The 15356-nt window shown below is 43.5% G+C and overlaps 1 protein-coding gene across 4 annotated transcripts in view; it reads left to right on the top strand.

Annotated features, from left to right (window-relative positions):
- SLC9A9 (solute carrier family 9 member A9) overlaps positions 1-15356 on the top strand; it is a 463721-nt gene that overhangs the window by 298911 nt on the left and 149454 nt on the right. For all 4 annotated transcript variants that reach the window (XM_033958486.1, XM_033958485.1, XM_033958487.1 and 1 more), the window contains exons 10-12: positions 4105-4218; positions 10245-10356; positions 14889-15042. In XM_033958486.1, the coding sequence (XP_033814377.1) occupies positions 4105-4218; positions 10245-10356; positions 14889-15042 (380 nt within the window). The remainder of the gene's footprint in view (positions 1-4104; positions 4219-10244; positions 10357-14888; positions 15043-15356) is intronic.

Genomic DNA, 15356 nt, shown 5'->3' with positions numbered 1-15356 from the left:
GTTAGTATCCCTTTATATTTATATTTTAGCTAAAGTTTATGTACCGGTAAACCGCTTAGGCTGTACATTTAAGCGGTATATCAAATCAAAATAAACTTGAAACTTGAGGCAGCTCCTGCATGTTAACTGCTAATCTAGCAGATAACGCAGCCTTCTAATTACGAATAACTAACTGCAGCACATTATCTGCACTGCAGTCAATCATGTTTGTTTCTCTGCATTATTCAAATGAGCAGCTGCTGGAATCAGCCTTCTAACAGTTAGCAAGAGGTTTTGCATTTACCTCCTGATAATTTTGGCAATTAATGAGCAGTAACTGCAAATTCTTACCCAATGCCCCTGTGGTGGGACGTCTATTAAATGAATTCTCCCTCCCTTCCCCCCCGGTACCTCTTCTAGTTGTCACTAGCAGTGAGCAGGCTCTCCTACACACTGTTCACGCTGGCTGAACCTGCCCTCTGATGTCACTTCCTGGTCCCGTGAACAGGAAGTGATATCAGAGGGAGGGCTAAAGTTGGTATGAGCAATGGGGAGAAGAATCTGCTCACTGCAACTGGCAATTAGAAGAATTGTGGTGGGGGGAGGAGAATTCATTTAAGAGGACCCTCTCAGTGCTGGTGGGAGAAGAGAGGTGCCCCCTCCCCCCCCACACACACACACACTCCTCCCTTACTATGTCAGGGATCTTACCACACTTTAGAAAATAGGGTCCTATATGTGAAAATTACAAACCCAACCTCCAAATACTAAGACCCTGAGAGAGAAAGATTAGAAGCAAAAGGGGTATTTCTCAGGAGGTATATCTAGCATCTTGCTCTTTCTGAAACATTTATACAGAAGCTAAGAATAAATTGCACACCAAGGGTTCAACATTAAAACACCAAAAATAACTTTTGCTCCTCCATTGGGTAACTCTGGAGATGTCTGCAGAAACTCCAAATTTTGTGTCCCATAAAAAGTTCCTCTGTGTGATGTATCTATGATTTAAACATCCTGTTGCTAGCAACTTGAAAAACAGGAAACTGGAAGAGTGGTCATAGCAACATCCTCTTCCAGAGGTCTAATGACTGACTTATTGCAAAGAAAAAGGTTTTCTTCATTTTTTATAATGTTTGTCGTGGCTCCTGGCAAAAAGTTTATTTATAACCAGCTACAGGAAGGAATTTGGCCCAGGGGAGCAAGTGGAAACTAAAATTGAATAGAAATGACAGGAAGTAGCTCCATGTTGTGCCCCCTCAATCCTTTATCCAAACTATACTCTACAACAGAATCGAGACAGATTGCAATACGGTAGTAAACAGGTTTATCAAAGAATGTCTTTCAAGCACTTTTAGGGACTTCCACTTTATTTTCTTTCAAAGTGAAGATGGAGGCTCTCTAGCGAAAGCTCTGGTGGAGTAAGTGGCCCTATTTCAAAGTAATTGGGGTGATCCCCTGAGTAAGTTATGTACATTTACATTTTATTTTGCTGCTGTTGTGTGAAATATGTCCTCCACCTAGAAAATTATGGTTGGACAGAATATAAAGTTTGAATAAAAATAAAATTGGAGCCATTCTCCCCTGGATTTTTACAGTATATATGGTGTTCAGAATTGCATGCTCAAATGAACCAACAAGCCAGTTAAAAATCAATCATTGGGCACTAACAACCAATTATTAATGTTAATTGATGTGAGGGAGCGAGATGTACTCCCTCTCTGGGATTGCAGTTGTACCAATGGACAGCAGAGGATGCTAATTCACTAATGTGGCAGTGGGGCTATCCTCCAGCAGCTGACACTAAAGTGCCAGAACAGATTCTGCTGAGTCATCAAGGAGGGACTCAGGCAGGAAGGGGTTTATATTCCCTGGATGGGAGTCAGTCAGAGAGGTCTCACCTTGGGTTCTGCATCCCCAACCCTATATGCCATGTCTGTCTGTCCAAGTTAGATTGTAAGCTCTTCTGAGCAGGGACTGTCTATAAATGTCAAAATATACAGCGCAACAAATACCTTTCAGCACTATATAAGTGATTGTAGTAGTAGATATTTCCAGCTTCCCTAGCCATGGGCTGAAGCAGAGCCCTGGGAAGAAGTGGAGTGGTGAGTGTGATTGTCCAAGTGAGACAACTGATCTCTGCTTGGCAAAGGTAAGCCAGCCTAGAATACTGATAAATTGTTAGAATCAGTGTTGAAAGCAGGGCAGAAACTGACTGCATACTTAATTTGAACCTTTGAAACCAATGGAAGGGAGGGGTAGTATGAGACTGAAGCTATTGAATTGAATACGAGCTTTGTTGTTTTTGTTTCCCTGAGCCTATGCTGTAACAAGGCTCAGGGTTTGTGAATAAAGAATTTTCAGTTCACCCTTTAAAGTGTATGTGCTGTACCTATGGAAGTCTGAACAGGGATTCCTGGAAAACCCAGTCAGGATCCCTCACAATTGACAACACATTAAAAATGGAGAAACACCTCTACGAAATATCACACTCAATCCACAAAAGTAGAGATGAAAGAGATGCTTCGACTGGGACTTTATGGCACTAAAACAAACATCAGACTCAACACAGCCTGCGTTTCGGCACCTTTTTGCCTTCTTCAGGAGTCTATAAATAAACATAAAACCATCTATATGAACATCAATTAATTGAAAAACCATAAAAAGTATTTCAAGAACTGTATACAGTATACCAAACTGTTGATATACTGCACAGTATTCTGTTGTTTGGAGAATGGTACTTCATATAATGGTACACAAAAAAAGTCCAAACACTGTAATATCAATTCTGCAAACGGTGCCATTGCGTGTGCCATTTTTGTAGGTGGACGACAATTATGGTGCCATTTGCAGAATCTGGCCCTTATTGCCTACAAAATGGGTGGAAATAAGTGTGCACACACTAATTTTTATTACATGGTCATACAGTAATGGCAACATTAGTGCATGAATAAAACCAAAAGACTGTCGATGTAGATGTTCTGAATGATGATTTATTATTCATTCTTCGCAATAAAAACATTAAAATACAAGCATAAAAGCCAGCTTTTCTTAATAATGACAGGAATAGCAATCCAGATGATTACACGTAACTATAAGAGTTTTGATAGACTGAATTACACTTTTTGGTGGGCAACTTATGTTCTAGTTACAAGTATGAACGAATGAATGTGGAATGTTTGGGATATAGCAATGCATTTAAGAAGGTGTGGAGCCCATTGACTGCATTTATTGAATCTGAATGATTTTCATGTATCTTTCCTTTTATTAGATTTCCTTACACATCCGGGGAATTCTGGTTGGCTACAGTTATCTATCTATAATATTGTAATTACATATGTATGTCTTCTTGTATTAATTATGGGGAGGAGGGAGGGAGAAAATGATTGTTTATGTATTAATTGTGTGTATTTAAAAGTGTGTTCTGTGTAGTGCTCATGTTAAATTATTTGTATTGCACTAACAAAGTTTGAAAATCAATAAAGATTTATTTAAAAAAAAAATGCAAGTATAAGTCTATAGTACATATGTGATAGTCCAACTGGATCCTATACTGCGATTTTTCACGCCACTTTGCTTGTCTTCAGCCATTTTCGGTTATCTGCTCAAGACTGTTTTTAGTTTATTCTTCTATCTGTGTACCCTACATCATCTGGACCCCTGAGGAAGGCATATTCGCCGAAACACAGACCATGTAGGGTCCGGTTGGATTATCACATATGCACTATACTTATGCTTGTATTTTAATGTTTTTATTGCAAAGAGTGAATAATAAATCATCATTCAGAACATCTACGTCCACAGTCTTTTGTTTTTATCGTTGGATTGTTCTCACCATGGAATATTGGGTCTTCTTTTTGTTTCTTGTTGTGTAACATTAGTGCATGACCATTAATACAAAAATTAGAAAAAGGTCATTTTTCAGCTGCAGTAAAAATGGTGTGGTAAGGCCACTTTTTGCCACAGCTTAGTAAAAGAGTCCCTAAAATTGTCACTGGCTATCAACCAAATATAGGATGCTGCATTTTCAGCTGAAAATTAATGAGTCGGTTGTTTGCGAGGTATGATTTGAAACATTTCTGGTTCCAAACATGCTGGAAAAATAATTGTGTTTCTGTTTTGTTTCAGTTGTTCGAGTTCATGAATTTTTTGGCAGAGAATTTTATCTTCTGCTACATGGGGCTTGCAATGTTTACCTTCCAGAATCATATCTTTAATGTTCTCTTCATATTTGGGGCATTTGTATCCTTCCATTAAAGCTTTTGTTAACCATACATTCCATCATGCCCCAGTAGAGGCATCTCAGTTCACTAAAAGAATCATTAGTTATACCGTCACTGAAAAGGAAATCACCTCTCTTTGTATGGTGCCTGCTACTACATTACAAAAGTTTGACAAATAAAGTATCTAGGTTATTGCTGTGTGCTGTATGATTTGTTTAATGTATGAAGTCTGTATGAAGTCCTGTAGATTCCTAAGAAATAAAAGCCTCTCTCATGTTCTAAAATACATAAAAGTATATGTTTATATACGGTCTTCCCTAAATAATATTTCATTGTATGAGTAAAAGTCTGTGGGCTCCTTTTAGAAAGGTGCGTTAGGGCCTTAACGCGCGGAATAGCGCGTGCTAAAATGTCGCCCGCGCTAGCCGCTACAGCCTCCTCTTGAGCAGGCGGTAGTTTTTCGGCTAGCGTGCGCTAATCCGGTGCGTGCGCTAAAAACACTAGCGCACCTTTGTGAAAGGAGCCCTATGTGGAGAATGGAAGTATACTGAAGAGATCTAATTTTTCCAAATACATAGAAGTATAAATTTCCAACATACACAGAAATATATGTTTGTATACAGTATTCCCTAAATAATACTTCATCATATGATTAGGGGGTCCTTTTACGAAGGTGCCCTAGGGCCTTAGCGCGCGCTAGCTGCTACCGCCTCCTCTTGAGCAGGCGGTAGTTTTTCGGCTAGCGCGTACTATAGGCCCTAAACCGGTGCGTGCGCTAAACCAGGCGGTAGTTTTTCGGCTAGCGCACCTTCGTAAAAGGACCCCTAAAAGTCTACTATGTGGAGAATGGAAATATATTGAAGAGATCTAATTTTTCTCCTCTGATACCTTTAGCATTTTTGAGAGGTCATTTAATAATGATTAGTGAGGTCATTTAATAATGATGAGGAGTGTGTGGTGCAGTGGTTGGACCTACAGCCTCAGCACCCTAGGGTTGTGGGTTCAAACCCCGCGCTGCTCCTTGTGACCCTGGGCAAGTCACTTAATCCTCCATAGCCCCAGGTACGTTAGATAGATTGTGAGCCCACCGGGACAGAGAGGGAAAAATGCTTGAGTACCTGATTGTAAAAACCGCTTAGATAACCTTGATAGGCGGTATAGAAAATCCTAATAATAATAATAAACTTGATTAGCACATGCTGTCTGCCTCAAGGCCTATTTTAGTCCTTTCAGCCCTGCAACAAATTGTATATGCTGTTGGTAAATGACATAAGAACATAAGAAGTTGCCTCCACTGAGGCAGACCAGAGGTCCATCTTGCCCAGCGGTCCGCACCCGTGGCGGCCCATCAGGCCTAATTGCCTGAACAGTGCCCCTGACTAATTTTGTAACTGCCTCTAATCCTCTCCCTATAACCTACCTTTACTCCTATCTATACCCCTCAATCCCTTTGTCCTCCAGGTACCTATCCAAACCTTCTTTGAAGCCCTGTAGCGTGCTCCTGCTTATCACATCCTCTGGCAGCGCGTTCCATGTATCCACCACCCTCTGGGTGAAAAAGAACTTCCTGGCGTTTGTTCTAAACCTTCCCCCTTTCAATTTCTCTGAGTGCCCCCTTGTACTTGTGGTTCCCCATAATTTAAAAAATCTGTCCCTGTCTACTCTTTCTATGCCCTTCATGATCTTGAAGGTTTCTATCATGTCTCCTCTAAGTCTCCGCTTTTCCAGGGACCTCCTTGTTGTTTTCATTTGTCTATTTTAATTTAACTTCTTCATGCATTCACCCCAGTCCATTCCTTAGTAGCAGTAAGAAGTATTTGGGGCTTGGATATTGTTTATCATTTTTTGTAATTTTGTATTGAATGATGATTTTTAGATAATTTGGCATAAGGGGAAAATTCATCAATGCGTGCTACTGTTAAGATGGGTTATTTTACTACAAAGCGTGCTATTTTAACACAGGGCCCCATTCTATCCAATGAGACTTTGGGCTCCTTTTACTAAGGTGCGTTAGGGCCTTAACGCGCGGAATAGCACGTGCGCTAGACCTTAACGCCAGCATTGAGCTGGCGTTATTCTAGAAGCGTACCGCGCAGTTTCACACAGGGTAATTTTGTGCGCGCGCTAAAAACGCTAGCGCACCTCAGTAAAAGGAGCCCTTTGTGCTAAAATAGTACAACTTGTGATAAAATAACCCATCTTAACAGTGGCACGCTTTGATGAATTCCCCTCCCCCTTCGAGAATGGTAAATGTTTAGAATATTATATGGCATTACATAAATATTTATGAATGACTAATATATCCCAATGAGAGCTCAATGTAATCTCCAAGTTAATTAAGAAGCTGGCCATCACCAGGAATTATAATCTTACATTCAAATTCAAAACATAGAAGATCTGCTCACCTGTCAGAGAGAATGAGATAAAGTATCTTGTAGGCAAATAGGTTTTCAAACCTTTACAACATCATCTGTTAGTGTGAATGAGATATCTTGCAAACAAATAGGTACTGTGGGTCTGAATCTCAAAACCACTCCATAAGTTAGGTGCCCTATAGCCGCCTAACTTAATTGGTTAAATTAGGGATAAACAGCGAGGTAACTGACTGCGTAGTTTAAAACCAATTAAAAAGACGGCACCCAGGGCGGATCTCCCCCCTCCCTCCCTTACTATGCCACTGATTCTGAAATAAAGTCAATATATATCTTTTGAAACAGATCATTTGCTCCACCTCTCCTTCAGATCTGGACAATGTAACTCCACAAAATAACATTTCCATTTTATTCAAGTTCCCAAATGATTCAAATAATTTTTTTTTTACGTAAACCTTGGGTTAGGATCCAAAAGTAACCACCTAGAAGTTTGGAAATGGGCCGCATTATAAGTATTTTAGATTAAAAACATTGCTAGTGAATCACTAGATCTGTTAACTGACGAAAGCCTGACCGAGATTTATTGTTCTTTCCCTTCCTATTGGTTTTTTTTTTTACCATAATTGTCTTCTCTTTTATCAATTAATTTGTATTTCTTTTCCCATCCTTTCCTCGTTCTTTTAATGTTTATAAAGTTAGTTTTCAATATGTTTCATAAGGTTTAGTTCTCTGTTTTGTTGCCCTCTTAATTTTGTAATTTTGCTGAGATGTTCATCGCTTAGAATTTTGAATACGCGATTAGAGAATGACACGGTGACAAAATTCATCACCGTTCCCGTCCCCGCGGATAACCGCGGGAAACCATCTTCATGTCATTCTTTAAGGAGAGAGGGAAGAATCAGAGTATGAATGGCCACAACCACTGACCCACAAGCTTTGCTTTGAAGAATGCTGGTGTAGAAGGATTGAGGTTGCATCAATAGTTGCATCAATAGTATGCAAAATCATGGAAACACTGATCAAACGCCAGTTGGACACGGTCTTGAACGAAGGGAATCTACGGGACCCCAATCAACATGGATTCACCAAGGGTAGGTCCTGCCAATCAAACCTCATCAGCTTCTTTGACTGGGTAACAAAAAGACTGGATGAAGGAGATTCACTGGACATAGTGTACCTGGACTTCAGTAAAGCTTTTGACAGCGTCCCACACCGCAGACTGTTAAACAAGATGAAATCAATGGGGTTGGGAGAGACTCTGACGGCATGGGTCAGAGACTGGCTGAGTGGCAGACGTCAGAGGGTGATGGTTAACGGTACTTTCTCTGGGACATCGGAGGTGACCAGCGGGGTGCCTCAGGGCTCGGTCTTGGGTCTGCTCCTCTTCAACATATTCATAGGAGATCTGACTCAAGGGCTTCAAGGTAAAGTAACATTATTCGCCGACGACGCCAAACTATGTAATATGGTAAGCGAGGACAATTTACAAGATAGTATGGCGCAGGACCTGCGCACATTGGAATGCTGGTCCTCAACCTGGCAGCTGGGCTTCAATGCTGGAAAATGTAAGGTCATGCACCTAGGTAACAGAAACCCGTGCAGAACTTATACCTTGAACGGGGAGACCTTGACCAGGACTTCAGCGGAACGAGATTTGGGAGTAATCATTAGTGCAGACATGAAATCTGCCAATCAGGTGGAGAAGGCTTCCTCAAAGGCAAGGCAGATGCTGGGTTGCATCCGTAGAAGTTTTGTCAGCAGAAAGCCTGCTGTCATTATGCCATTGTACAGGGCCATGGTGAGACCTCATCTGGAATACTGCGTGCAATTCTGGAAGCCACACTACCGCAAAGACGTGCAGAGGGTCGAGTCGGTCCAAAGAATGGCCACCAGAATGGTCTCAGGGCTTAAAGGTCTCCCGTACGAAGCAAGACTAGACAATTTGCAGCTCTACACTCTAGAGGAGCGCAGGGATAGGGGAGACATGATTGAGACGTTTAAATACATCACCGGACGTATAGAAGTGGAAGATGACATCTTCCTTCTTAGAGGCCCCTCAACCACAAGAGGGCACCCGCTCAAACTCAGGGGCGGAAAATTTCACGGCGACACCAGGAAGTATTTCTTCACGGAGCGAGTGATTGATCGGTGGAACGGGCTTCCAGTGCAGGTGATCGAGGCAAGCAGCGTGCCAGATTTTAAGAATAAATGGGACGCCCATGTGGGATCCCTAAGAGGGTCAGGGCAAAACACTAGCTAATCTTAAGGGGAGGGTCTATAGTGGGCAGACTTGATGGGCCTTGGCCCTTTTCTGCCGTCATCTTTCTATGTTTCTATGTTTCTATGAGGTTGAAACAGACACTACAGAATGACAGTCTCTGGTATCCAGAGCAGATATTGTGATGTCATAATGCCTCATTCCACCAGTGCCTAAGAGCCAGTCACATCAATGATGTCACAATGGCTTCATTATCCTTGGCTCACATAAGAATCAGAGTATGAATGGCCACAACCACTGATCCTCAAGCTTTGCTTTGAAGAATGCTGGTGTAGAAGGACTGAGGTTGAAATAGACACTAGAAAATGACATGGAATTATTTCCCGCAGTTATCCGCGGGGACGGTGACAAATTTTGTCACCGTGTCATTCTCTATATTAACGCGATTAATCAAATTTATAATAAACTTGATGAATAATGGTGAGTCTGGGGTTAGCAGTTTTCCCCTAATTCCTTTATACTTCCAAACTCAGTCACAAGCAGGGGCACAATCAGTCTTCATTTGCAACTATGGGCTCCTTTTACGAAGGTGCGCTAGCGTTTTTAGTGCGCACTTAGCGCGTGCTACAATGCCCCGCGCGCTAGACACTAACACCTCCATAGAGCTGGTGTTAGTATTTTCCATGTAGTGTGAGGTTAGCTCACACGGAAGTGTAACGCACGCTAAAAATGCTAGCGCACCTTCGTAAAAGGAGCCCTATGTGGAGATTTTATCCTCTCTATTTTGTATTTACCCACATCCCCCCCCCTTTAGCTATCTAGATAAATAGTGTAATCCTGCTAAAGCTATGTAATCATAGTCCCTGAATCTGACCACTCAGTGTCTCCTTTAAGCAGCGGCCAAAACTCAGAAGAGCTGCGAAAACTGCTTCTGCCACATCTCAGCCCCAGCCAATAGGGGGCAGAAAATTCAATGGAAGATCAAATTGTGGACCTTGAACATGATGCAGTGCAGCACTGAAACTAAGCCCCCTCTTTTACAAAGGTGCGCTAAGTTTTTATTTAATATTAATATTTTATTTAATTTAATATTAGCGCATGCTAAACACGCGCTAAACACTAACATGTGCGTGTTATCCTATGTACGCATTAGCGGTTAGCGCTCGCGTTGATTTAGCGCATGCTAAGTCTGCGCTAAAATGCTTAGCGTGCCTTTGTAAAAGAGGGTCTAAGCCCCTGGGCTAACCCAGGAAATGTTGTATTCCCATGTTGATCCAACAAAACATACCCAAATCAGCAAAGGACCTGATAATGTACTGAAGTTAAAAATGGATTATATTACTAGATTTATTGCAGATTTTTTTTTTTTTTTACTGTTCTTTTGAGTTGCAAATGTTAAAGGCATATCAGTTGCATCACCCTCAGCCATCTTCCTTGACTTCCATCAAATTATAGATAGCAATATTTGTAGCAAGAGCTTGCAATATATATCCTCTATCCTTCATCTTAAATCTGGGTCGAAAACAGCGGATTCCATGGAATTTTCAACATATGATGATGTTCTCAGGTAAACTTCTTGAACTGTGATTTAAAGTAATTTACTTCACCAAAGAGTGTTAGGGTTGAATTATATCATCCCTAGTCTCCAATATATTGTTTATGTGATCAGTAAATAGACAAAGGAATCATAAAATTTTGCCCTCCCTTTTACGAAACCACGTTAGGCTTTTTTTATCGCCGGCTGTGGTGGTAAAAGCTCCAGCGCTCAAAGAATTCCTGTGAGCGTCAGAGCTAATACCACCACAGCCGTCGATGGGAAAAAAAATGCCTAACGTGGCTTCAAAAAAGGGGACCTTAGTAAACTTAAGTAGGTCTCACAGTGGGCTGTACTCAGGACGGCTTGTTTGGAAAGGTCCTACTTCCATTTTTCTTGATAAATAAGATCAAATAATATACTAAAAAATGTATTATTACATACTCTTAATTTATGAGTAGTGTTACTCATAGAGGGGTCCTTTCACTAAGGCGCACTAGCCGATTTACTGCGCGCTAAATGCTAGCGCGTCCATTATATTCTATGGACGCGTTAGCATTTAGAACAAGCTCATATTTAGTGTGCGCTAAATCAGCTAGCGCGCCTTAGTAAAAGAGAGGGAGAGAGAAGGAGTATCCTAATGGCTATTGCAGTGGCCTGAGAACAGGTTCGACTCTCACTGCAGCTCCTTATAACACTAAGGGCTCCTTTTACGAAGGTGCGCTAGCATTTTTAGTGCACGCACAAGATTAGTGCACGTTATAGCGTGCGCTAGCCGAAAAATTACCGCCTGCTTAAAAGGAGGCGGTAGCGGCTGGCACGCGTGACATTGTAGCGCACGCTAAAACCGCTAGCGCACCTTTGTAAAAGGAGCCCTAAGAGAATCACTTAACCTTCCATTTCGCTGGATACACAACAAGTACAGTGGAACCTCGGTTTGCGAGTAAACAGGTTTGCGAATGTTTTACAAGACGAGGAAAACACTCAGCAAACTTTTGACTCGCAAACCGAGCACTGCCCCGATAAACGAGCACTTACAGTCCAGGAAGCGCCGCTTCGGGGGATTCCTCTTCCGTCTTCCGGCCAGCCTTCCACGTCGGGTGTCTTCCGCAGGTTGGAGGACCTCTGTCTGGGTCTGCGCGGCCTGGTGCCGTCCCCCTGCGTGTTGCGTGTGACGCACACAGCGTCAATCATGGGCGTTGTGCATGTCCCCCTGCGCGTTGCATGCGGGTGGGGCGGCACTCGGGTGGGGGCTCTCCAGCATGCGAGGGGCATCCGACGTGGAGGGCTGGCCGGCGGACAGAGGAGGCATCCTTCTGAAGCGGCACTGCGGGTTCTCCGGTGGCTGGCACATTAAAGGCATCCCCCCCCCGAAGCGGCACTTACTTAGGGTTGCCAGATTTTCCAATCCGGACCCCTAGACCTCCCCCCCCCCCAGGCCCACACAGTTCTGCCCTGTAAATGCCCTAAATGCCACAGTTCTGTAAATGCCCTAAATGTCACAGTTCTGCCCTGTAAATGCCCTAATCCCACCCTATCCCCCCCCCCCCATGGCCTGCTCTTGTTGGGCAGAGAAGTCCACGCATGCACGGATGCCACGTGATGATGTCACCCGTGGCATCTGCACAGGCGTGGACTTCCTCCCTGTCCGAGGTGATTTCAGGAGGCTTTTCAAAACCGGGACAAAGTGCTAGGTTTTGAAAAGCCGTCCGGACCCCCGGACAGGTCCTCAAAAGGAGGACATATTTGGGTAAATCCAGACGCCTGGTAACCCTAAACTTACTAGTCATCGACATTTTCAGTCCTTTTCTACCAAAGTTCAGCGCCGTTTGCTCTGCACTTCTCTCTATGTAGTTCATGTTTTCATCTGCATCCTGACTCGTTAATTTTAATTCACTTAAGAAAAGCTAATTGTTTAGCTGTTAATGAGTTTCCCCTGAATTTTACTTTAACTAATTTCCTCTTCAAGGACAGAGGTTATTTTTCTGCATTTGCGTACAGAAGCCAGTATACTTGCCCGTGAAAATGTTTGTGGGCTAGCAGTCAGTTTTTGTGAAATTTAGTTGTGAATGAGCTCTTGTCTCATTTGCATATCTAGATACATTTCATAAGAAATTTGTACATACACTTCCCCCTCCCCATTCACGGTTTCAGTAATCGCGATTTCACATATTCGTAATTTTTTGGGGAGGGGGAAAAAAGAAAAAAAAAAACATCCTTAAGTCTTCCCCCCGGCATCCCAACCTTACTTGGTGGTCTAGCGAGCTTTCGGGACAGGAGCGATCTTCCCTGTGCAGATCGCCATTAGGAAATAGCTGTAGGGAGTTCCCGTCGTAGTCTCGAGAGACTACGGGAACTCACAGCAGCCTGTCCTGCACGGGACAGGAGCGTAGGAAGATCGCTCCTGCCCCGAAAGCCCGCTAGACCACCAGGTAAGGCCGGGAAGGCGGGAGGGAGGCGGGGGTGGGTCAGAGCCGGATATTTGCAGTTTTTCGCCATTCGCGGTCCAGCTCTGCCCCTATCCCCCGCGAATCCGGAGGGAGAAGTGTAGTGACACAGGAGCTTTGTGTGCTCCTGGCTGCTGCAGGGCATGACAATTTGTTTTTAATTGCTTCATTCACATGGTGACAGAGAGTGACTAAGGGTCCCCTCTTCTCTCCAGGAGGGCCTCAAATTCCTGGTGGGCTAGATGCTTTTATCTTCATCTCCCACCCATGTTAAAGACACACCCCCCTTCATTGGGACACACCTAATTGCCTAATAGTTACCCCTGTCCAAGGCCATCCCGAAAGGGGCTCGTAAACCCTAATGGCTCCAGTACCTCTTCCATTCATGAATAATGAGAAGGCAGCAGGAATGGTCTCTCTTCATAACTGCCCCCAACACTACTATCTTAAAAAAAAAAAGATTACATCAATGCTGTCCTCATAATGTACAGGGCTTCTTTGATCAAGCAGCAGTAGAGCCTTATACTGAAGTAAATGCTCCACTGTTCAATTCCAATGAACGCCAGAGCATTTACCTTGGTGGCCCGTGATATAAGCTCTACTACTGCTTGATAAAAGGAGCCCATAGTGACTCTAGAAAGCTAAACCACATCAACATCCACTGAGATGATTCACTTCCCTAATTTCCAACTGCTTATTATTTCCACTCTGAATTGACTCCCCAATCATTAGTAGAGGTATAGAAACTTTTACTAAGCAAATAAAGAACCTACTGTAGATAGTTGAAATCAGGAGTGGTGCACGGAGTTTTTTTCAATACAAGCATGAATCCTCTCCATTTCTGCAAATATTTCAGTCTATAACTAATAACTGAAGATATGGATTGTTGAATATCTATGGACTAGATTCTCAAACATTCACGTTAACAACCGATGGGCCGCTGCCGCAGCTGTTATTTAAATAATTTTTTTAAAAGCGAGTCATTCTCCCAAAAATGCTCATGCAAATGAGGTTGGCAGAGAGTAGCGAAGATTCGCTAAATTTGCATGTGCCCATCGCTGGTGATAGCCATGAGCACATGCGCAGAATAAACAAACAAAAAACCCCCAACAAATCGAGCCGCTAAAGTCAAACAATGCCCCCCTCCCCCAACACTCCCCCAGCAGCGGGAGAGATGCCTACTCCCTTCCGCTGCCAAGCAAAGCCCCCCGACACACCTTCAGGAAGCGGGAGAGATGCCCATGCTCTCTTGCCACCGCCATCAAGCGAACCCCCCCCCACCTCAGCAGTGGGAGAGATGCCCACTCCCACCACCAAACAACACAAATCCCCTGACACCTCCCCCCCAAGGGAGAGATGCCCACTCCCTCTGCTACCTAAAACATAGATTTAATTTTATTTATTCATTCATTCAGTTGCTATATTGCTCATTAATGTGGATTTTTTTATAAATTTTCATGTAAAGTGCACCTGTCTACAAAGCTGCTTTACACCAAAAAAAGCATCAGATGCCAGACTTTAAGGGGATCTCATGTGTTTTTGGTAGTTGTGCTTTATGGAAGAAACAGCGCAAATGTCTGTGAAGCGGCACTTTAAGAAAACCCCATAGAAAGTGTGCTGTAGGGTCACCAGTGGCGTAGTCAGGGGTGGTGCAGGGGACGTGGACCACCGTGGGCACCGGCAACCTCTCCGCCCCGCCATACCACGCCACGCTTGTGCCATACCTCCCCCTACCCTGCACCTCCATTGATCTTTGCTAGCGCATGCGACTTCTCCTGCCCGTTGCTTGCGCCAGCCTGGTTCCCCTCTGAATCACTTCCGGCTCACGCCGCCAGGAAGTGATGTCAGAAGGAAATCCAACGCTGGACTGAGGAGCGTGCTGGAGAAGTCACTTGTGCTGGTGAAGATTTAGAGTTGCGGGGCAGTGAGAGCGTGATTGTGGAATGGAGGGGTGAGAAGGGACGGAAGGAGCAGGGGCAAGAAGAGAAGGGCGCGGCAAGACGCCACAGCCCCAGGCGCCTCCTACCCTTACTCCACCACTTGAGTGTCACATGTCTGTCTGATAGTGTGTAATTGCCTTGGAGAAGTTCAACATTAAATTTCCACATTTTTCCTAAGGTCTACGTGGTGCAATAGCATTTGCACTGGCAATACGGGACACCGACTCTCAACCCAAACAAATGATGTTTACTTCAACACTACTCGTAGTGTTCTTTACAGTCTGGATTTTTGGTGGGGGCACCACTCCAATGCTGGCCTGGCTTCATATCAGGTTCGTAGTTTCATACACAGTTCTTATATATAACGGGTGTCTGGTGAATAGGGATTTGGAGCGTTTGAATGTGATGGGAGAAGACTTGATGATGAAGAAGGCGATGAATGTGTTGGGAATGAACTTGGACAGTTCGTTGTAGATGGAAAGCTAAATACTGAAGACAATACAAGTAGGAGATATGCAGCTGAGAATGTCGTATAGGTTGAAACCGATGCGGCAAGGCTACGATTTTCGTACCGTAGTGCAGGCGCTAATTTTAAGTAAGGTGGATTATTGTAACGCTTTGTATTTGGGGGTTGCAAAGGTGAAGA

The sequence above is a fragment of the Geotrypetes seraphini genome, chromosome 9, assembly GCF_902459505.1.
Source record: "Geotrypetes seraphini chromosome 9, aGeoSer1.1, whole genome shotgun sequence".
Taxonomy (NCBI): domain Eukaryota; kingdom Metazoa; phylum Chordata; class Amphibia; order Gymnophiona; family Dermophiidae; genus Geotrypetes; species Geotrypetes seraphini.
Note: the sequence above shows the minus strand (reverse complement) of the source record. Positions and strands in the feature narration are given on the sequence as shown.